Source organism: Zeus faber, assembly GCF_960531495.2.
Source record: "Zeus faber genome assembly, chromosome: 15".
Lineage (NCBI taxonomy): Eukaryota > Metazoa > Chordata > Actinopteri > Zeiformes > Zeidae > Zeus > Zeus faber.
Window position 1 is genome coordinate 18777119 of NC_137194.1, and position 21762 is coordinate 18798880.

General features: G+C 44.7%; 1 protein-coding gene across 1 annotated transcript; it reads right to left on the reverse strand.

Moving 5' to 3' along the window:
* Nucleotides 1-211: 211 nt before the first annotated feature.
* On the reverse strand, nucleotides 212-21523 carry frmd4bb (FERM domain containing 4Bb). Its single transcript, XM_080014917.1, has 23 exons — nucleotides 21446-21523; nucleotides 12672-12737; nucleotides 12203-12297; nucleotides 12021-12113; nucleotides 11795-11879; nucleotides 11360-11416; nucleotides 11238-11260; nucleotides 10627-10710; nucleotides 10434-10499; nucleotides 9952-10009; nucleotides 9770-9856; nucleotides 7602-7678; nucleotides 6877-7015; nucleotides 6613-6754; nucleotides 6282-6415; nucleotides 5964-6080; nucleotides 4937-5165; nucleotides 4782-4835; nucleotides 4517-4637; nucleotides 4175-4342; nucleotides 3341-4092; nucleotides 2623-2761; nucleotides 212-1087 (listed from the first exon to the last, which is right to left on the reverse strand). The coding sequence occupies exons 2-23, from the start codon at nucleotides 12735-12737 to the stop codon at nucleotides 1051-1053; spliced, it is 2823 nt and encodes a 940-aa protein (XP_079871043.1). The 5' UTR covers nucleotides 21446-21523; the 3' UTR covers nucleotides 212-1050.
* Nucleotides 21524-21762: the final 239 nt, after the last annotated feature.

Consider the following 21762-nt stretch of genomic DNA (forward strand, 5'->3'; position numbering starts at 1 on the left):
TTCTTGGATGACAACTCTGATGAGCTTTTTATTCCTCTTTGACCATATAGACGTTAAGGTTGAAAACGCTAAAACCCAAATCTAAAATGAGCAGGTTACCTACTTCATTGCAACATAAACAACAATAAATAATTTGATATTTTGATTTATATCTTCACGGATAGATATATATCTCGAGAACAAGAGGGTACTGAAGAAGTAAAATAACATATTTGTCCCACAAGCATTTATTTAATCCTTGTTCCGCTTGAAAAGTATTTTTTACTACCAATTATGTCTAACAACACATATGTAATTACAGTGGCTGTACAAACACAACTAAATTAAAAGTGAATATGGTTTTAGGCAGTGGTCTTCTAATTGTATAAAAAGGTGAAAATCTCTTACCAAACCGACGCCCCATGCATTTCAGAACACATTACAGTACGAACAAAGACAAATGGTTCTATAAACAATACTGACAAATACATAGTGATTCAAAGTAAGAAAATGCAAATTCATTAAACACACGGCCAGTCGTCAAGAATGCACAATTCATTATTTTCCAGTGACATTTAGGAATATTTTTGACCCCTTTATTGAATTTTGGATGCTATGATGAAGGTTGTTTTTATTCATACATCAATGAGATGGAATTACTTGAAATCCTTTGTGTTCTATTACCCATCGTCTCGTGGAAGGCAATAGTTAGTTTTGTGTCAATATAAGCTGAATGTTCACACTCATTTTTTAATATCCCGACTTAATACACAATAGTGTTGCTTAACGATGCCGCTCTGCCACTGAAATGTATGCTCAGTTTTGGTGACTCTTCACATTTTCCTCCTCTTCTTGCAGGGTTCTTCTTCATCCACCCAATTCAAGGCACACGGGAAAAGTCATTCAAAAGTGTCAGTGAAGTGTTCAGAGGTTTATTCAACAGGGGGGGACTGGAGTGCTGGCAGCAAAAGTCGAGCGTCCATCAGCCCACCGCTGTTCCACTTTACTGTGCCGTCACCTTCATGTGCTTCCAGTCGCAGGATCGCTTGTGCCAACACTTGGTTTGGGCTTTTAGTCGTAGCCCATGTAGCTTCCATCCAGTGGGTATCTGTGGAGGCAGAATTAGTTAAAGATGGGTGTTGAATCCAGTGATTCATATTCGGGTATGAAAACGAAGATGAAGACACAAATGAAGGTACTTTAGCCTGAAAAGTAACACATGGGATATGGATATACATACATGGTAGACTCTAGATCAGTGTTTCCCCAAAGTGTGGGCCACGCCCCCCTGGTGGGCCGTGGAGGTACTGCAGGTGGGGCGCAAGATATCATTTACAATAAATAAATAATTTTTAATTTTTAATTTTGGAATTAAGTTTGACATTACCATAAAATATTCATGATTTAATATTTACATTTAAAAAAGTAATCAGATCTAATAAAACAAAGCCATGGGATTTAAATGACGTGTTATTCTTAATTTATCGGACCTATTTTTGATCCGGATCGTATCTTATATCTCATCATTGGCAGGGAAAAACTTAAAATGGAGCCTAGAATTGTTCTGTTTATGAAATAAAAAAATAGACAGGGAAATCCTTCATCCTAGTGTCGTGTGTTGATCAGAGCTGTGATTAAAGGGTTGGGTGGGCCGCCGTTTTTCAGATTTCAAATTGGACTGCAGCATTCTTAAGTTTGGAAATGGCTGCTCTTAGTTTGGGAATGGCACGGAAATGAAGTGTCTACACAAACTACACTGCTCCACAGCAAGGCAAGACGACAAGCGAGCATATTTTCAGTTCATACTAAAACAGACGTGACACCAAAGGATTTAATTCAACTTAATTGCTGGCTCATGCATAGAAAAGGACGACAAATGCCAAAATTAAAATGTGGACATGAACAAATGAATGGTAGTTTACGAAAAGAAAGAAGGCGGCCACTACTTGAGCCAGAGGCTAATGATGATGGATTCCTAAAACCAGAAGACAGTTGTTGGCCTTCTGGATGTGACCTCACCCTTAGGTGCTACTGTGGGTGTCTGACGGTTCGTCAGATCTAGCGGCCACAGCGGCAACCACCTCAACTGACTCTGACGGGTCGGGCACTGTGTCCGAACCCGACAGTTCGCTTTCTGGGGAACATCTGCGCACACCAGGTTCAACGGTGGGTTAAGAGTAGAGCGGGCACGCAAGGAAGCAAGAGAGGAAAGAAGGAGGGAAAGATTAGGAACATTGAGAAGGAAATATAGGTAGGGATTGAAACGGTTTTCGATTCGGATTTAACCATTGGCACAAGACTGAACAAGCAAAATGAAATGCAATCATGAAGATAAGTCCCTTTGTAACAATAATGATACACAATAGGGTATTGTCTATCATCATTCAAATTGAACTTACAATTAAAAACAGGTTGTCAATGAGCAGAAGAGTGGGATTAGAGGAAGACAGCAGGGAAAAAAATAACAGGTTGACTAGTCGGGGATTTATTTGCCAAGTTAAGGGACCCCATGTGAAATCACTCTAAAACTCCACATCCTGTCCAAAATTGACTCATGGATCTTTGGTGACCACACATAACTTAATAACCCCTCATCGCTTTCACAGCTCCAGTTCATAGATGCGTGAATAAAACCGTCCCCACCTGCCGTGCGTGGGATTCCGGCCATAATGTGCACCCAGAGCCCCTTGTTTGGCGCTCTGGGGCCGCTCTGGTACGTCGTAGTCTGTCAGTCCCACCGCCAGCTGGCTGCGCCAGTTCCCTGCACTGGCAACCGAGGACACTGCAAGGAGAGACAAAAACACTCAGAAAAACAGCGTAATGTGCTTCAGCAAAGCGTGCTGCTGCCCTGAGCACATTCTTTCCAACTGTCTTGACGTCAACCATTAGTTCCCATGTGCAAAATAGGTCATTAACTTCACGGAGACGCGACCCCATTATTATGACAATACGCTTTCACAATAATGCTGTTTTCAAAACATTCTGACAAGAGCTTTTTTTTACTTGTAGTTTTAAAGGTTTTAAGGAAAAAGAAAGAAACAAAAGTATTGAAAAATGTTTTTACAAACATTTTACAGCTTATGGCAAGTCGAATTGAGCAAATTGTAAGTTGATTTGCACTGTGGAAATACTTTTATTTTTATTTTGGCCTGCCATTAGCTGAAAAAAAAAAAAGAAATCGAACATGAGATGACATTTTAGAAAACATAACAAAATATATTATATTTTTATATTTACTCTAATAATAACATGTCTGATGTTTGCTTCTGATTTTTGATCGGAAAATGTATCCTGGCATCATCTTTCGGTATCAGTGAAAGCATGGTCTGAGCAACTGTAGCTCCCTGGAACGCCGACTTACCCGAGGAGAAGGACGTAGCGCGGCTGGAGTGGCTAAAGGGCGCCGGCAGGGTCTGGTATCCCAGGCTGAGCTGAGAGCCAGTGTCGTAGTCCCCCCGTCCGGCCTCCTTCTGGCCCCCGCTGCGGTGGTACCAGCCCCTCAGGTGCTCCGCCACCAGGGCCTTCTGAATGCTCTTGGCCAGCAGCTCGTTGCGGGGCCCATGTCGGCTCCGCGGCGGCCGCATGGTGGCGTAGGGGTTCTGGGACAGCCCGTCCGTCCGGTCGCTGTAGTGCCTGTACCCCTCGTGTCCGTGGTAACCGTTGACCTGGTAGGACGGGTTGACGTTGTAGTGGCCCTCCACCTCGTTCTCGTACACGTAGGCACCGTTGGAGTAAGGCTCCGCGTCCGGAGAGGGGTATCCGGCTACGTAGTAGGCACTGGGCGCGTAGTGTGCGTAATTGCAACCAGAGTGGTGCTGCAGTAGATTGGGCATGCTCCCGGTGTTCCCGTACACCTCCACCCTCCTGTGGAGGTGGTGCAGGTTGGGGGCTCGGGAGTCCAGGGTGCAGTAGTGGGGGGTGGCGGCTCCGCAGTAGTCCAGGCTGGACTGGCTGGTGTACGAGGAGCAGTCCTCCAGGGCTTCCGTGCTGTTACTGCGGTGGGCCGGCGACAAGGTGAAGATGGCCTTCTCGGCGTCGGGCTCTTTCCTGAGCTGAGGCTGGGACTCCAGACTCCCACTGCGATGCCTGAAGCAGTGGGTGGACTCCTCTGACCTGGAGGTTTGGATGGAAAATCACCATGTTGAGGATATGGGGGGGGCTTAGAACGGAGGGTGCAGGGAAAACGTGACCACACCTGAGCTGGCTGCTGCTATAGGCGTTGCGGGTCATGACGGGGGTGGGCGGCATGCTGCGCGGGTCCCTGGTAGGTCTGGGGAGGGTTTTATAAGGACTACTGTGGGTGGAGGACACTTCTCTGGGACTCTGGTAGTACTGGGAAGGCTCCTGGCCTTCCAAAGCTAATCTGAAAGTGTGCAGCCAAAAAAGGGAAAAAAAACAAAAACAAATCAAATTAAATTAAAAACTGGCCGACGGGTAAAGGAATTCCAGCAGCAAACTTGCCACTGCAAACATCACGGGTGCTGTTGAAACGTAACAAGATGCCTGCCGATCTGTTTTGAGAGTTTTTTTTGTGTACCTGCTGAGGCTCCTGGGGTGGTGGATTTCCCTGTCCGCCCCCAGGGATCGCAGCGGACTGAGCTGAGGAGAACCTTGGACGGAGCGCGACCGTGGCCTCTGTCCGGCGCCGTCAGAGTCGTCTGAAAATGGACGGAACACAGCCGATAAATACCATGAGGAACGCTAGCGGGGGATCACGAAGAGTCATAACAGTGAAAGGTGATAATAAGATTGATCAATTATGGCTTCTTTTTCCACCACAACAGATGTTCCCTCTTCCGTACCATCATCCACCGGTAGACTAGCGAGTGAGCTGCAGTCGGCGCGCACAAGTTCGTCTGTATAAAGACACAAATCAGAAAATCAGTAAAGAATGTCTCTTGTCCATCACGATGACAGATCCGTAAATCAACGTCCTATCGCCGAACGTGTGCCGGACCTGCGATTATCACCGAGGCTCTCTGCGTGGGCTTCTTTCCCTTCTTGATCCTGTACTGGTTCATCTCGTCCTCGATCTGCTGCAGCTTGTGCATGGCGTCCAGGCAGTTCCTCCTCCGCTTCTTCTTCACCGTCTTGCAGAGCTCCGCCTCGTTCGCCAGCTTCTTCGCCGCCTCCACGATTTTCTGCTGCAGCGCGAACCGGCTCTCGAGGTTCCTCAGGTAGGGGTCCTGGGGAAGAAGATGGAAAGAAAAGAACGAATAAAAAGAAGATCGGACGTAGGAAGAAGTCTGCAAGGTCTCTCTAAAATCCGGCAGATTCCTAAATATTTGGAATAATGTCAACCTGCCAATATGGCTCCTGAAGTCAAGCCAACCAAAAGCAAACCAAAATACATACATACATATGTGATGCAGTGGCATCACTAGGGTTGGTGTCACCCAGCGCGCAGTGTTTGAAGTGGAAATAAATATGTGCCGACACACCCCTATTAACGCCAACATGTCGATGGCTGTGCGACGCCTGAGAGAGTGACTGAGAACGTCTCCCCGTTACAGAAGTGCAGGATTTTAAGTCCCACGGCGATGGGAGACGTGCTTGACGCGGCACTGGGGCTTTTTTTTTTTTTTTTTGCCGTTTTGTTCAATTAAATTAATTTGTCAATTTAATTTCAAAATCAATTAAATTTTTGTTCAAATAAATACATCTAAAATAAAAACACGCCAACTTGTTTGGACAAACTGGGAATGGGGACATTCCATCACACATTTCTTATCAAGAGGCCTTGTAGATATTGTATATTGATGCAGTACTTGTAAGCTGGTTGTTATAATTAACTACAGGATGTTTAACAGGGATGTTTTTTTTTATAAATAATAATAAATATCTGCTGAAACACAGCACGAATCATTTTGGTACCACCCCCTCTGATGGCGTCAGCCCCGTGCACCCCTCTAGTAACACCACTGGTGTGATGGCTGGTCTTCCACACAGTTCTAAAGGACCAGACACGACGATTAATCCCAGACCTCGTTGTAGGGGAAGAGGTCGTCCAGCTTGAAGGCGGTGCCCACCCTGCGCCGGATGTGCGGGGGTCTCTCGCCCGCAGACAGGGGATACTCCTCCGGCAGCTTCCCCGTGAGCTCCTGGAAACGCAAAATCACAAACCCCAACCCCAGATATTAAAAAAAAACTGAGCCGAGCGAGGAGGGTCCGGAAAAACCAACGCACAGAGATTTCAGTCGTCCCATCCAGATATGAAGAATTTGTCCGTCTGGTGAGAGGAAAAAGGAAACGCATCCTCGAGAAAGCGATGCCGGCCCCGTGTTTTCCCGTGGGGATCTTACCGCCTCTCTCAGGCATATTTTCTTCAGCTCCTTTGTTTTCTTCGCCAAAACATCTTGGATCTCCTGTTCTTTTCTCCTCAGCTCCGAGATCTTCTCTTTCTTCTGTTCCTCGCTGAACTCAGAGTCTGCCGATCCTGCGCAACAAAGGACACTGTCACTGCACGACGGTCCGCCGACGCATGTTCCTACAGGTTTAGCACTTTTTTTGAGTAGAAGCCCCATATAAACATGTTGTTGTTTTTTTTATGTAGGGTTAGGGTTAGGACAAGTAAATATGGAAAATTCATTAAAGTGATATTTCGGTCTTTCATTTTGAAATTCGCTGACTGACCTGTAGATACCAAGCTCCCGTTGCTGGCCATTATGAGGTTATTCTTCAACCCGGTGTCTCCCAATCTGGTCATCTTGGAACCTGCATGCTCCGTGAGATCCATGGCGATTTCCTCCAGACTCTTCGCCGTGCCTAATTTACCCTACAGCCCCCGAAGACAAAAACAAAATCAAACAAAAAATAAAAACAACCAAGGGAGCGTTGGGCGTCCACCGGGCTTTGGTGGAAAAATCCGGCTACTGGAAGCACAGCTGGAATGCTCACTTTGCTCTGCTTTCTGTCCAAGTAGAACTGGTGCTGGCTAATGGCCATGACCCAAATGGTTTTGATCAGGGAATGGCTGGCATACCACGTGTGGATGAGGAGGCCCGTCTGCCCGAACGTGCGCTTGGTCACGGCCCTCCTGCGCACGGGACAAAAAGCAGGGAAGATGTCGGAGGTTGGGTTCGGTGGTTTGAAGGAACAACGTGTACTGTACTTAGGTAAAATTTCAAGTACATACTCAATTTTGGAGACTTTCAAAGGCCACATTTCAAAGCAAATATCTCTGTTCTCCGTCTCTATTTTAGTATATACAAATACAGTATATATATGTATATATAACTAAAAAAGTAGTTTAGTATTTATTTGTAAATTTCTCACTTGCAGAAAAAAAGCTACAGTCGTACTTTATATACTTTATGAGTATTATAGGCTCTGTTAAATCATTGTACTGGATATGACATTTGCTTTCACTTTGAATATTTTAAAGACATTTAAGAGCAAATACTTATATACTTAAGTAGAAATGTCAATGTGGTACTCTCACTCGAGTTATTTTGTGTTAGGGTATTTGCAATTTCACATAAGTGAAAGGTCAGAGGGTCGAGCTGCATTCAAGCCGAGATAATCGTGAGTACTGAACTAAGAGTCGAATCAAAGTTAAACATTCAACTGTCACAAACAACAACAACAACAACAACAACAACAACAAAAAGACCAAAACCCACCTGTGTGGATCATTAACTTCGACAGCAAATTTCTTTTCACGAAAGTACAGGTTTTCAAGCTGCTTCCACTGGTAGAGCTGGGAGTAAAAACAGAGACAAGAGAAATGATGCTGATGAAATAATTCAGAAATTTGAATTTATTTCCCCGAAGCAGAAATACTAAACGGGAACAGCTGCGCGAGATAAGATAGCAGACCACCAGTCGTCTTACTCACTTCTATATCACCAAAATCATTGTTTTTAGATTCCTGCATAATCTCGTGAATAATTTCATCAAACTTCTAACTTCCATGACTGGCATTGCATAAATCGTTCTGAAAAAGAAATTACAGACGTGCAAATGCTTTTTTGGCACGCTGTTCAGAAAGCAGTTAATATCGGAGGCCAGACTGAAGCATGAGCCATTATTATTAGGGTCTGGCCTGTGCCTGTCATGCCAAGTCGGCAGTAATGCAGGTGTGGAGCAGATGCAAAACACCACAAGGAGACATTACTCCAAGACTCATCACGGAGTGCGTCGCTCTGCCTCGCTCCCTTTTTCTCCAGGTGCAAAGTATGTTGGATCTTTGGCCAATGACTCACTGTGCGCCTAGAGCGTTTCTGAGGGTAAACCAGGAGAAACGGAACAGCCGTTGAGCCGCATACTGTTTGGTTTTGGATACAGGAGTGCCACTTGACTTATTAAACAATATGTCATATCCATGGCACAAGTGACATTTTAAAGGTAAATTTTGTACTTCACTTACTTTTCATACTCTTACTCATTTCGTACATACCTTTCATACTTAACAAAGAGTGTATTTTTGTAATTTTTTTGGTCATCTATCTATCCCTACAGTACCTATCTATCTATCTATTTATAATTATTTTAAAACATGTTTTCATATACGTTACAATAATAATAATAATTATAATAATATTCATCATCATCATCATCATAATAATAATAATAATAATAATAATAAAAATCGAATGTAATTCCACCCACAGTTTCACGTTTCCTTAATGTGGGAGATGTTAATGTCGCAGAACAAAATGTGGGAAATGAATCAGCCTTACCGGCAGAGAGGAGAGTTTTGTCAGTCTCGCGGCTTCTTGCTTTTAATACTTAGAGCAAATTATTCTCAATGCAGCCACATACTTTGCGCCGTCCCTCGTCAGCTCCCGACTTGTCTCCTCAGGTATTCTCTGATTCTCCAAACACGATCGGGTGACGCCCACATCCTGCCTCCCTCTCTGCCTCCCTCTCTCTCTCTCTCTCTCTCCCTCTCTCCCTCTCTCCCTCTCTCCCTCTCTCCCTCTCTCTCTCTCTCTCTCTCTCTCTCTCTCTCTCTCTCTCTCTCTCTCTCTCTCTCTCTCTCTCTCTCTCTCTCTCTCTCTCCCTCTCTCTCTCTCTCCCTCTCCCTCTCCCTCTCCCTCTCTCTCTCTGTCTCTCTCTCCCTCTCTGCTTGACATAACAAAGCTCACTCCCTTCGCTGTTGTCCAAGACAAACCGTTGCTCAACCGGAGGCCATTTCACAAGTTTGGAACATAGCGTGTAGGAGGATGAGTGGTTAACGCGGCTTCCCGTGCGACTATGTACCTAGATTCTATTTGAATATGCTTATTCATTCCCAGGGTTCCCTGTGCTCTCAGGTCGATGTACCGTGTGTCTGTTTGACAACATTACAGACACATCAGTCACACGGGTGTTTCTCCTCTTCCCTCACATGCTAAGACAAAAAAAAAAAAAAGAAACAAGAAAAGCAGGTCCACGCCTCACGCACGCTCGCAATTTCCCGCGGGCGCATTTATCTAATGACGCTCCACCACGCAGACAAACGACGGACATGTTGAAAGTACGATTAAAGGCTTTGCTGGCACCAACACATGGTGCTGCGTTCCTACTCTCGCGGGCCGCGTTCGCCACAGTGACGTGAGAGCCGCACGCATGAAAAATGTGTTCTCGGTATTTCAAGTCTGGCCTAGTCTTCTTCAGATTGTTTTTTTTTTTTTGTTTTGGCCCAGCCCAGCCCTGGTTGGTGTGGAAGGAATGACAAATCAGATTCCTCATGAATCACAATGCCGTGCGGAGCAGGATTGACCCTGAGTGACCGTCGGACTAGTGCGTCAGTGTAAGGGGGTTATAAGCAGTTGTTAAACTAAAAACTAAAAATAGGAATATTTACCTTCCTCGGTTTCAATTTATCCTGATAATCGTACTGGCCGATCCCTTTATGGCTGAGGCCGAGCCACCACGGGATGCCTTGCTTGTCCTGTGAAACCAGATCACAGCTTCGGTGACTCAGTCAAATGTACTTTTGTTTTTTGTCCTTCACTCGCAAACCACGAGTCAACGTGGAAGACTCACCTTCACCTCGTAATAATGCACTCCATACGTGGGCAAGGATTCCACCAAAGTCAGATACCTAAGGGGGAAACTCTGATATTAAACTCCAGCAGATGGTTTGGATAAGGTCTGAATGTGGTTTGTGTTTGGTTTGTATTGCACAAGAGAGAGAGAGAAAGAGAGAGCGGTTGAGAGAGAGAGAGAGAGAGAGAGAGAGAGAGAGAGAGAGAGAGAGCAACGTGATCCACCACGGATGCTGAAACTCACTACACCACGGTGAATCACGATGATTCACCCCCCGAGCCCGATTATTGATTTCCATCTAACCAATGGGAAAATGAGTGCCGTAGGTAGATAGTGAGGGAAAGAGAGGGACAAATAGAGAGAGAGAGAGAGGGCCAGTGATGGATGAAGTCGGGGCAATATCATGTCCTTTATCCGACGACGTTGTGGTAAACAAGCCGCCGCGATTACATTTATGGTCTTTCCTCCCCGGTACTCACTGCGCCACGGCTTGTCCCCGGGAGACTCCTTTCATCCGCCTGTAGTGTTCAATCACTCTGTCCTCGCTGCAACGACACGTCCAGACGGAAGCTTTAACGTGACTATGATCCGATCTATGCATGTTGCATTGCCTGAGATGAATAATTTCACCGAAAAGTACACAGTGACACAATGGGCTCTTTTAGTTTGTACCAATATGCGAGCGATGGATGCTCCTTGAGCACTTTGGTGGGGAGCGTCGGGAGCTTCTTCAGGTCGGCTCTGGTGCTTTCGTCGCTACGACCGGGAAAAACAACAACAACAACAACAACAACAGGGCCGATTACTCCAGGGGGCCTCACAGTTACTCGTATTGCACAACGTGCTCCAGTTTGGACAGAGGGCGACAGACACTCCAAAACCGTATGTACGATAAAGCCCAAAATCACTGAAACCGAACGAAGACGACAAGGCCCGACCGCAGGCCCCGCCGTCGAGGCCCCGCCGTCGAGGCCCCGGAGAACACTGTACCACTGTGTCGGTCAGTTACGTGGGAGTAGGCCTCCACCGCGAGAACTCATATTTTGCTTTGCTCTTCTCGGCGCTGTGAGAATCATTAGCTGGCCAGTGTCAGCTTCTCGGCGCGCCGGGCTGAGCCCAAACAGGACACCTCCATTCCTTAACACAGCACCGCTATCGATTTTTCTCCCAGGACTCCCGAGACACAAATGGACTATTGAATGCCTTCGCTAAAAGCTTGTTATTCACTGGTTCGCCGTTACTCTTAAATATCGGTTACTTAGATGACGCATGCACACACTTACCTTGAGTAGTCTCCCTTAGCCTCCTAGAAACGCACAAAAAAACAACAACATTATATTAGATGGTTTTATGGTCAAACCTGTCGTTGTTAATGCACTCGTGCGAGGTGTGTAAAGTCACTGACCTGCAAAGCGCTGGCCGCTAATTTGAAGACATTCTCGCTTTCTACCTCTATCGTTCCCTGGGGGACACAAAAGCAAAACAAAAAAACAAAAAAAAAACAGCCATCAATAGAAAACATAAAATCCGGTGAATTAGAGCTTTTCACGTCGGTTCTGACGATATAAACTATAATGACCCAGGAAAACACTCGGCCTCTGTGCTAGAGGAGCGCACATTCCAGGCCGCGAGGAGAAAACAGCGCCCTGCAGTCACTGTCTGGCTGGGCCCGGAGGAGCTGATTTACAGGGCTTCAGACATGAATCATCACTAAGTCATATCACTCACATCTCTCTCTCTCTCCCGCTCTCTCTCTCTCTGTGCGACCTTCTGAAAGACAATCAGAAGAACGGGGATGTTTTGTATGCCGACGGCAGATCATCAGGATGCAAACACTTACGTTGTAGACGGCCGACTTTGCGTTGAGGAAAAACAGCTCCACCGTGATGATGTCCTTGAGCTGCGTTATGTTTTCCACGTAAAATCTATAGGTCATTGAGGCGGGGAAAAAAGAAGCTTTGTTGATACTAAAATACTGTTTAAGGTAAAATGAGGGGTTTGTTGAGCTTTCGACTTCATAGACACCAGCGCAGGGCTGCTCCCTGCTGGAGGAGCTGAAGCTTTACCTGACCAGGAAGTTGAGGGCGATGGGCCCGGTCTTCTTGGAAAAGTCGTGCTCCAGAACTCTGCGGTCCAGCTGCAGCCACTTACACTGACCACTGCGAGGGTGGAGACATGCATCAATTGTCACGTTACTCTTCCGCACACACACACACACACAGTATTCACTGTACACGCTTCCACCTACTTGTCATCGACAAATGTGAGTCCAAAGAACTCCTTCTCTTTCAGGTTGAAATGGGAGGACACCAGATCGAGGAGTTCACGTGACAGCAGTTTAGGCTGCGGGATTAGGATTATTAGAATTTTAGTGTTAGGTGTTTAGTGGGTGACCCATCGTACGACATTACGGTTGGTGAGAAAAATATAATCCATTGACGAGTCCATGCAAATCCATACACATTTTTGACCCACTGCATAGATCAAATTGTTGTTCATGTCTCAGACAACTTTGCACACTCTGGCCCCGCTGGGGAGGATTCAGTGTTTCAATTAAGGACGGTTTAGTCAGGTCGATGCCGACTCTGACTATCCGCTTACAGAGCGGTGAAGGCGTGAAGGAAATTCCCACTCAATACGTGAAATTCATCCCGGAGCCGGAGAAGTACAATCTGGAAAGACAATAACACCGGCATGTGACTGGTATTCTACCGTACCTGAACCAGCAGCTCCAACTTCCGGTCGTCCAGTAGCTGCACCTGGCAGAGTCTACCCTCCGTCATCTAGAGAGATAAGATAGATAAGATAGATAATACAGACGGATAGAAAAGACAGAGGGAGATAGTTAAGACATATTGACATATACTGTATGATCCTGTGTATTTCTGGAGTCCCGTCCCCCGTTTGTGAAATGCAGGAGTAAGTCACAGAAAGAGATTTGATCGAAGGTTATATTGTGTTCTTCACAGCCATTTCTAATAAAAGGTGACCTTTCTGGTACATAAAGTAAAAAACGGCAAAACATTGCCATTGTCGAAATGTACAACGAAACCATTGTGATGAGGATTTATCTCTATGGAAACGAAATCGAGGATTTTAGGTTCTGCAGCGTTAGGGTTTTGCATTTAACTTTCCCTCCTTCAGCTGCTATCCCCTTTAATGTGGAGAAGGATAAAACAGGATTACATTGCTCCCAAAACGTCACCTTTCTCACTGTACAGTACAATATTTATTCAACATATCAGCTATTAAGCTCAATGTCATATAAGCTTTTGCCTTTTTTCATACAAGATTTTGCCAACATTGCATGCATGAAATTTAGCAACGTCAAGTTTTAGGTAACTACAGTAGAGGGAGAAAAACAACATGTCCTACTGTAGCTAAATATATTCTTCATCACTATGGTCCTCTGTACAATAACCTGTGCTATAACTGTGAAATAAACTGTGTAATGTCCTGTGATAACAATGTAAGGAGTTAGACTAACCCATCCACTATTGGCCGTGTCCAGACTGTTGTATACATATTATTATTATTATTATTATTATTATTATTATTATTATTATTATTATTATTATGATTATTATTATTATTATTATGATTATTATTATTATTATTAATCATGTACAGAAACTTCCAACTATATTCATATTTATACAGAGTCAATACTTAGTCTTTTTTGTAATTTATCTTTATCTGGTTCATATATCACATTTTGAACATTATGTATTATTCTTCTGTGCTACTCGTCTGTTTGCACTACAAAGCACCAACTATCTCCACGAAAATTCCCCGGTACATGAAAATGTTCGTCGCCCCATTCAACAGATTCTGATTTTAAATCTGATTCCAACAATGCTCGATAGAAGACAAGAACCGGTCTGATCTGGAAGCGCGGAGAGAAATAAGCCTCTGAACATGACAGAATCGGGCTAACTAACGGTTGAACCGTGGAACCCGAGGAAAAACCCGGAGAACCTGGAGCTACATCCGGCGGGACCCCACACTTCCTTCATCTGACAGAATCGGGTTGCTTCACAACCTCCACCACCTGGCGTGCGCTGACACGGTACCAGTACCTGGTGGAGCTCTCCGGTGGGAACGCAGGTGTGGATGCATCCCAGACCGGGCTTCATCCTCCTCTTGTGTGTCTGTTTTTTTCGGAGCCGCTCGGCAAACTGCGGCCCGCTCCGTCGAGGGCTGTGTTGAAGTGAACCGAGGAGGAGGCCCGGCGACGCCTCTCCAAGCGGCTGCTTTGTGTAACGACAGAGCTGACCTAATGAGGGCGGTCCGGGTCAGATTGTGGACTTTTTTTTTTTTTTTTTTTTTTTCCCCCCCTCAGTTTGGGGTTTTACTCTTTTCCTTAATCCCCAGGAAACATGTCAGCCAAGGAAAATGAGGTGACGGAGCGACACCCGGTGGGTGACCCAGTACGGCCAGACAGTGGACGGCTTTCGTGGTGAACTGATTAGATTCTGGGGTTTACACTGTAGAGCTGTGATTAGACATGTCATGCTTGTTTACATGGAAGCTACAGCTACTTTAAATTCCTCATCTGGACCAGGGTCCTCCGAACACAGACTGATGCAATCACCTATAAATGCATCCGTTCGGTGAATGAAGAGGTCTGAATTTGTCTATCCTGTTCCTCCGACCCCATTTTTCGGAACGGCTCCACCACCAAATGTGAAAAACTAACCAGATCCTGAAGTAGGAAACAAGAGTGCCTCACAGTCAAACGGGACATGTGCTACACAGGAACAGCTGCAATTCCTTTCCCATAATACTGTACGTTAAAATACTCTGAATGAACTTGTTTTTCTATGATTCTGGGGCCACACACACACACACACACGGGCTCACCCCTGCAAATTATTTCCCCGTAAATGTTTTAGAGGGGCACTCGATTAAGATCTCGAAGAGCAGCTCTTTTGAGTCAAAACAGCAATAAATTGTCTTTTATGCCCACGCTCAGCGTTCAATCCAATTTATTTGAGCGAGGCTGCGCATGACAATGCACCGAGAGTATTGTACTATTGATTTGAGTTTGGCTTTGTTATGACGGAAGTACGCTACGGTTGCACAATTAAAAGTCTCCGTGACAGCTTTTCCCGTTATGGATTTCAAGGCCTGAGCCAGGTCATGGGAACACGCTCCCCACTAGATGGTGCAGAAGCTCTCGTGCGACTTCGGGCGGAAGAAGGTTCACAGGGAGAAAAGGGCCTGGTAGACAGTCATGCACTGCTGAGGATTTTCCATAAGCAATAATTAGCCCAGCAGACAAGGGCTGGAATTATTTTGGATGGGGAGTATTTATACATTATGGATGAAGTGGATGGGGGAGATAAGGTGTGGCTATGGAAATCCACACCATTTATCTTCTGGGTGCTGTAATCTCCCACAGAACAGCTATTTTTAACCCGGTGGACACGAGCGTGCGGCATTAACGTAGCAGCCCTACGTCCATTAAAGCAGGCTGTAATCTGTAACTACACTATTTACAATAATTACAAATCTACGCCGCGAATGGCGAACGATCAAACTCTACTTTCTGACCACTGGGATGGCACGCGATTTATAAATAAAGCTAAGAAAAAAAATAAAATAGGCCGTGTTAGTCCCATCTAGTCAGAGCTGGTGGTTATCCCCACAGCAGGGCAGACAGGGCTGCCTAGTCAACCAGACGCAGCCTATTTACCCCGAATAAAAGGCCAGGCATCGGCCCGTGGGGTTAAGACAGGCATTAAAGCGGCAGGGGGAGATGAAAGAAGTGTCAGTCTTTGTGTTTGTCTCTCCAGAGACTGGACGGGTGCTTTCGGAAGGAGCGCGCCGCAGGGAGCGGGTGCAAGCCCCATCCACAGCTCCAGGACGGCCCGGGCAGACAGCTTGTTACAGTTTGCTGCAAAGAAACATCTGAATAAAGATGTGGTACGTGTACGTTTGGCCTATTTTCGCTGTGGGGCGCTGGGAGATCTGGGAATCTCTGTACCAAGCTTGTATAAACTACACGCAACAAACTAGAACAGTTATTGGAAAATAAACAACCGTTTGACATTAAATAGGTATTGAAGACGGGTGATTAAAAAAGCAAAACACAAGACTATCTTTGTCTGATCTACATTACACTTCCAGTAGCTACGAGGAGAATGTCAGGGTCCTCTCAGTAATGTCGTGGACAGTGTTAAAAATGGCACTTTGTTTAAATGTCATGTCCTGGCAGCCCGTCTTATCTCAGTTTCCTGTTTTCATGCATTATTGATGAAAACTGGCCTCATTTACCGGCCAGTGTCTGCCCCGTCTGATTGCAAACGTGTGAAAACACTCCCGCGACAGCGGCACCGGCCCAACTGCTTTTTGAACAAACAAAAGCACGACCCATGACTTAGTTATTTGATTATTCGACTGGAATGAAGGACAAAAAGTTCCAGAAGCCCAACACATTAATTTCCTCCAGGTTCAACTGGCTGGAAACAGAACAACCCAAATCTGCTGATATGGGATGGTTCTACAGTAAGTAATCATAAACTGTTTCCGGCCCTACTGTGAAGTCATGTTACAACTGGTTTTGTCGCAGGAGCATCGGGGGCCGTCAAAGATATGCGAGCCGACCTTTGACATCCGACCCGGGCTGGTGACAACCTCAAGGCCCATGGGGTGAACGCTGACTTAAAATCAATTTGAATACATTGGAATAGGCTATTTTTTACCTTCAGTCTAATGCAATGGATTTTCTAATAAATTCCATAATATTTTATCATGACCCCGTGTGGACTCCATTGGAAAATGTTTTTGAGATGTAATGTATAATTTAAGGTCACAATCTAGAGAGCAGCGCAGAACATTCTCCTTTATCTAACTGGTGAAAGAGCCATTTCATTTGCCTTGTTGTTTCGCCTCACTTCACTGCAGTCAGACGAAATAGACTACTTGCCTCTTAAGTTGTAGCAACAAGCTGAGCACAACTTTTTAAAGGGTATTTCTGTCCAATTTTAAACCGGAATCAAATTCACCTCGATTTCCAACCACTGCCAAGGTTGATCGGTTCAAGCGTGATGACCATCTACTTATGTTTGGATCTTTGAACCTACAACTTCATCAAACAGGGCATGCATTCACGATCCTGAAACGATCATTAAAATATCCTGAACAAATTATTGGCAAAGATGTCACCAATTCTGCAATGCCAGTACAGGACCGATCAGCCACAACATTAAAACCACCACTACTATTGTGTAGCTCCCCCTCGTGTCGCCAAAACAGCTCTGACCCGTCGAGGCATGGACCCCACAAGACCTCTGAAAGAGTGTTGTTCTATCTGGCACCAAGACGTTAGCAGCAGATCCTTTAAGTCCTGGAAGTTGACAGGTGGGGCTCCCATGGATCGGGCTTGTTGTTCCGGCACATCCCACAGATTCTCAATCGGATCAGACCCTAACCCCGAACATCCACATGATGTAGAAGAAAACGTAATTGATTAGACCAGGCCACCTTCGCCCATTGTAGTCGCTTTCGGTGGTGGCCAGGGGTCAGCATGGACACTTTGACTGGTCTGCGTCTACACAGCACCATACACAGAAAGCTGTGATGCACTGTGTGTTCTGACACCTTTCTATCATAGCAGCATTTACTTTTTCAGCAGTTTGTGCTTCAGTAGCTCTTCTGTGGGATCGGACCAGACGGGTGAGCCTTCGTTTGGGTCGCTTTTGGTAGGTACTAACCACTGCATACTGGGAACACCCCACAAGACCTGCCGTTTTAGAGATACTCTGACCCACTTGTCTAGCCAATTTGGTCCTTGTCAAAGTCTCTCAGATCCTTACACTTGCCCATTTTTCCTGCTTCCAACACATCAACTTCAAGAACTGACTGTTCATTTGCTGCCTAATTTACACTGTACCACCCCTTGACAGGTGCCATTGGAACCAGAGGAGCAATGTTATTCACTTCACCTGTCAGTGGTTATAATGTTGTGGCTCATCGGTGTATATAATGGGGATAAAACTATTTCAAGACATATTTGTCTCTTTTGATGCAGACTGGCCAACTTCTTCCCTTCTTTGTTCTACAAATCAGCCATGTACAGGGACGCTGTGTACATTGCATAACTTTTCCATCTGTTCGTTATCGAGTAAGTTATAGCAGTTTCTAAACACCAATGTGGCTGAACATTCGATTGATTTCCACCATGACAGTTTGGAAAATGACATGTATGGGTGTTTCAGTCACCATGCTGATAGTTTATGCTGTAATTTGATACATTGTACTCCTGGTTGGTTCGTGAGTCAAGACAACTGAGATTTTGTTCAATTAGATCCAGTTTGCAAATGGCCGGAAAGGTCCTTTCGGTTCTCACAAACTAAGGCCTTTAAGTCAAACCTTTGCAAAGTTAAAGATAATTATGTACATATTAATAGTGGATACAGTATCTTAGATGTGAAATTTAGATGTGAAGAGATGTACAGTACTCTACCAGTGGTTGCATAGATTCCTTACAAATTCACAAAGACTCTTGAGAAGTTGAATCGGACGGTTCCATTTCTTTACATTGGTTTTTACTGTCACTTCCCTGTGTCTCTTCTGAAAGCAATTTCAGAAGAGGATGTTGGTTTTGGACACTATGCGCCTATAATGATTTACCCTCTAAAGAGACTCCCAAGTCCAAATAAGCAAGGCGGGGTACTTCTTTTGTCAGGTTAAATGCACATTTAAATTGATTGATACTCGTGAACTCCATTGGCAAGGTCGGCCACGCACCCAACATTAGAACACTGCCAGGTCAATACGGCTCTTAAAACGCGCTGTAAGAGGTTGTCTAGCACGGACAGGCCTTCAAAGCCCCAGTGTGTCTCCATGTAGCATCTCATGTAGTATTCATACGTCTGAAAACACACACCAAGAGCAGTTTCCAGGGACGACAACAACAACAACAACATTTCCAGAGACTGTTGTAGGAAACACTCGCAGTTTGCCACCGGTTGCCGCCGCTCTGGTTTCAGGAGACCTTCTTTGGACGTCGCAACCAAACGGGGGACGGCAGTCACTTCTCAGGAGCTGCTGCGAGTCTCTGCAGAGCTCTGGGGAGAGGTGGAGGTGGAGGTGGAGGTAGAGAATTTAAATCGGTGGGCTAACATTGACATTACCTGACATGGGAAAGTATAGGGTCTCTTGACATCCCCAATGAAAATAATTTATATCTGGATTTATGACATGACTCATATGGAGATAAGGGTAATAAATGTCAGATACCAATACCAGTAACACGTATTGGGTCCCATACTATGCTCACATTTTTGTTCTTACAAAAAAGCTCTGATACGTTGTTGCCACTCAAAACGAGATAGTGTTCTACTTTTTTTAAACCCGATGACTGCTTTTTGTCAAAACACTGCAGCTAATGGCAATATAAACATAGAGGTGAAAAGGAGCGAATTTCTGTAAATAATCAGTGATCTCACCATCCCTGTTACTGGAAATGTCAGCATTTGTATCACGACTGGGTATCAGCAAATACCCAAAACCCCGCCTGAAGAAAAATGGCCTTTCCCACCTGCCTTCTAAATCCTTAAACAAACCTCTTCGCTCCCTAACCGGAATTATTCAGGCTCCATACTGCCATGGAACCCTACCTGCACAACAAGTCCATGTAAGTGTTTACATCTCTGGACAAATGCATTTCCTCTATACATTATATAAGGTAGCTCTTCAGAAATAGATTCCCTCCTCAGTATGTTCTCATGAGACCTGTCCTGGGAGACATTGCTCATGCATCCAACAGGTATGAGCTCATCTCTAACATGTATGTTTTCGAGGTGGAGGCCGTGTGTCAAGTTCTACGTGTCTCTATCTGTATGTTTGAGCCGTGGGAAAAGGCGCCTGTTGTGGCGTCTTACCTCTATCTGGGAGATTTAGCAGAAATAAAACAATGGCCCGAGGTAGTCTTAATGACAAAGTGTTTCCGACAGGATATCCTGCCCACTGGGAAGAAAGAGCAGCGGCGTGTCGGGTTGGTGGAGGCATGTCATTGAGAAACCACTATCAGACTTAAAATTCCTGTTTACAACACTGCAACCAACACGCCGTGGCACAGCCTGTCTCTTTCTGTCGTTTTCTCAGAGGGACAAACCTCCAACCGGAGGGTTCTGTGTTAATTATTGTTTTTCCAACCCAGATGTAAACATAAATTTAGTGCCAGAATCAGCCAGAACCACAACAGTGACTACCTGTGCTGAGACCATAATGACTACACCGCCCCAAGGTGGAAGAGTCATGAATGGGAAGGAGCCACAGAGCTGCACCATATCTGGATTAACTATCTATAATGCCACACACTAGCATTAAAGATACCATCTGGAGTTATGCAGTTAGGGTAGCATTCTCAAATTTGATATTCATATTACTCATGAGAAATTCTACAGTGCACCTCCCACCACACGTCATATATTATATTAAAAAGATGAAGTAACTAGGTGTATGATTCAAGATTCTTTGTCACATGCAGTCACACAAGTACGGTGCAGTCAAATGATAAAAGAGCTAACTCCAAAGGCTGTGCAAAACAAGTAGGAATATATATATATACTGTGTATATATATATATATATATATATATATATATATATATATATTAAAATTTTTATATATATATATATATATATATATATATATATATATATATATATATATATATATATATATATATATATATACACATACACACACACACACACATACATATACATATATATATATATATATATATATATATATATATATATATATACACATACACACACGTATACAAGAAAGAAAATTATGAGCAAGAAATATATAAGCAGCAAAAGATCAAATATTAAATGTTTGCAAAATAAAATTAGAAAATGTAATAAATAATAGATTTATGAGAAATGCAAAAATGATAAATATCTATGCATGTATGGAGGTATGTATGCAGGCATGTATGTGTGTATGCATGTATGTATGTATGTATGTATGTATGCATGTATGTATATGTGTATGTATATATCGGTTGCATGCAACAGTGTCATATTTGCAACAGTGTTACGTGTTATTTCTGTCTGCATGTATTCATCCTCTAATAATAAGCTGCTTTCCAACCCAAACATGGCATTTTGTCTTTTTTTTTTTTTTTTTTTTGTATTTACACTAAGCGCCGTGTGGCCTAGAATAAGGATGTCCTGGGCACTTGCCACTGACCAAAAAAAGAACAATGAATATATTCCTGTGGGCTACTGTACATGTACGTGGGTGGTTCCCACCTGATCCCACTGCGAATCCCGGCAAATAAATCAAGATTACAAGTCCACATTACGTGTAGGAAACATGGCAATCGACGGCCGGGAATGATAGAAACCAAAGGCAGGGTCCAGTCACTGATCATCTCTATTTAACATGCACGATATGACCCAGTCCACTTTGTCTCCGTCTCTGGTCCTTCCCATCTAGATCGCCTCGTACCGCTGTTCCCTTCTTACCTTCACCGCTGTCTCGGCCCTGGGCTCCCGTTAGGTGCTGGTGGAAATGAGCGTCCCCTGGACGTCAGCCCATTCAGTGTGCTCCTATTCTGTAGCCGGCATTTTGGCTGCTGGGGGGATCGGCCCGCGTCCGTGTCATTCCCCCGGCACGGTACTACAGCACGCCCGCCTTGTGTTGTGTTCATCACCGGACGGACCACGCCCTCCAGCCCCTCACCCCACCCCCCAGCAGCACCCGAGCGGGGAGACGCGGAGGGGAGGTGGGAGGAGGAACATCAAATATGAGCAGATAGATGGATAAATAGATTAGAACCGCC

Coding starts and splice junctions, on each gene's coding strand:
- frmd4bb (XM_080014917.1), bottom strand. CDS start 12,737: ATGACGGAGGGTAGACTCTGCCAGGTGCAGCTACTGGACGACCGGAAG. Junction 11,880..12,020: donor GCCCTCAACTTCCTGGTCAG/GTAAAGCTTCAG, acceptor AATGACCTATAG/ATTTTACGTGGAAAACATAA. Junction 1,088..2,622: donor CGGAATCCCACGCACGGCAG/GTGGGGACGGTT, acceptor CTGCCTCCACAG/ATACCCACTGGATGGAAGCT.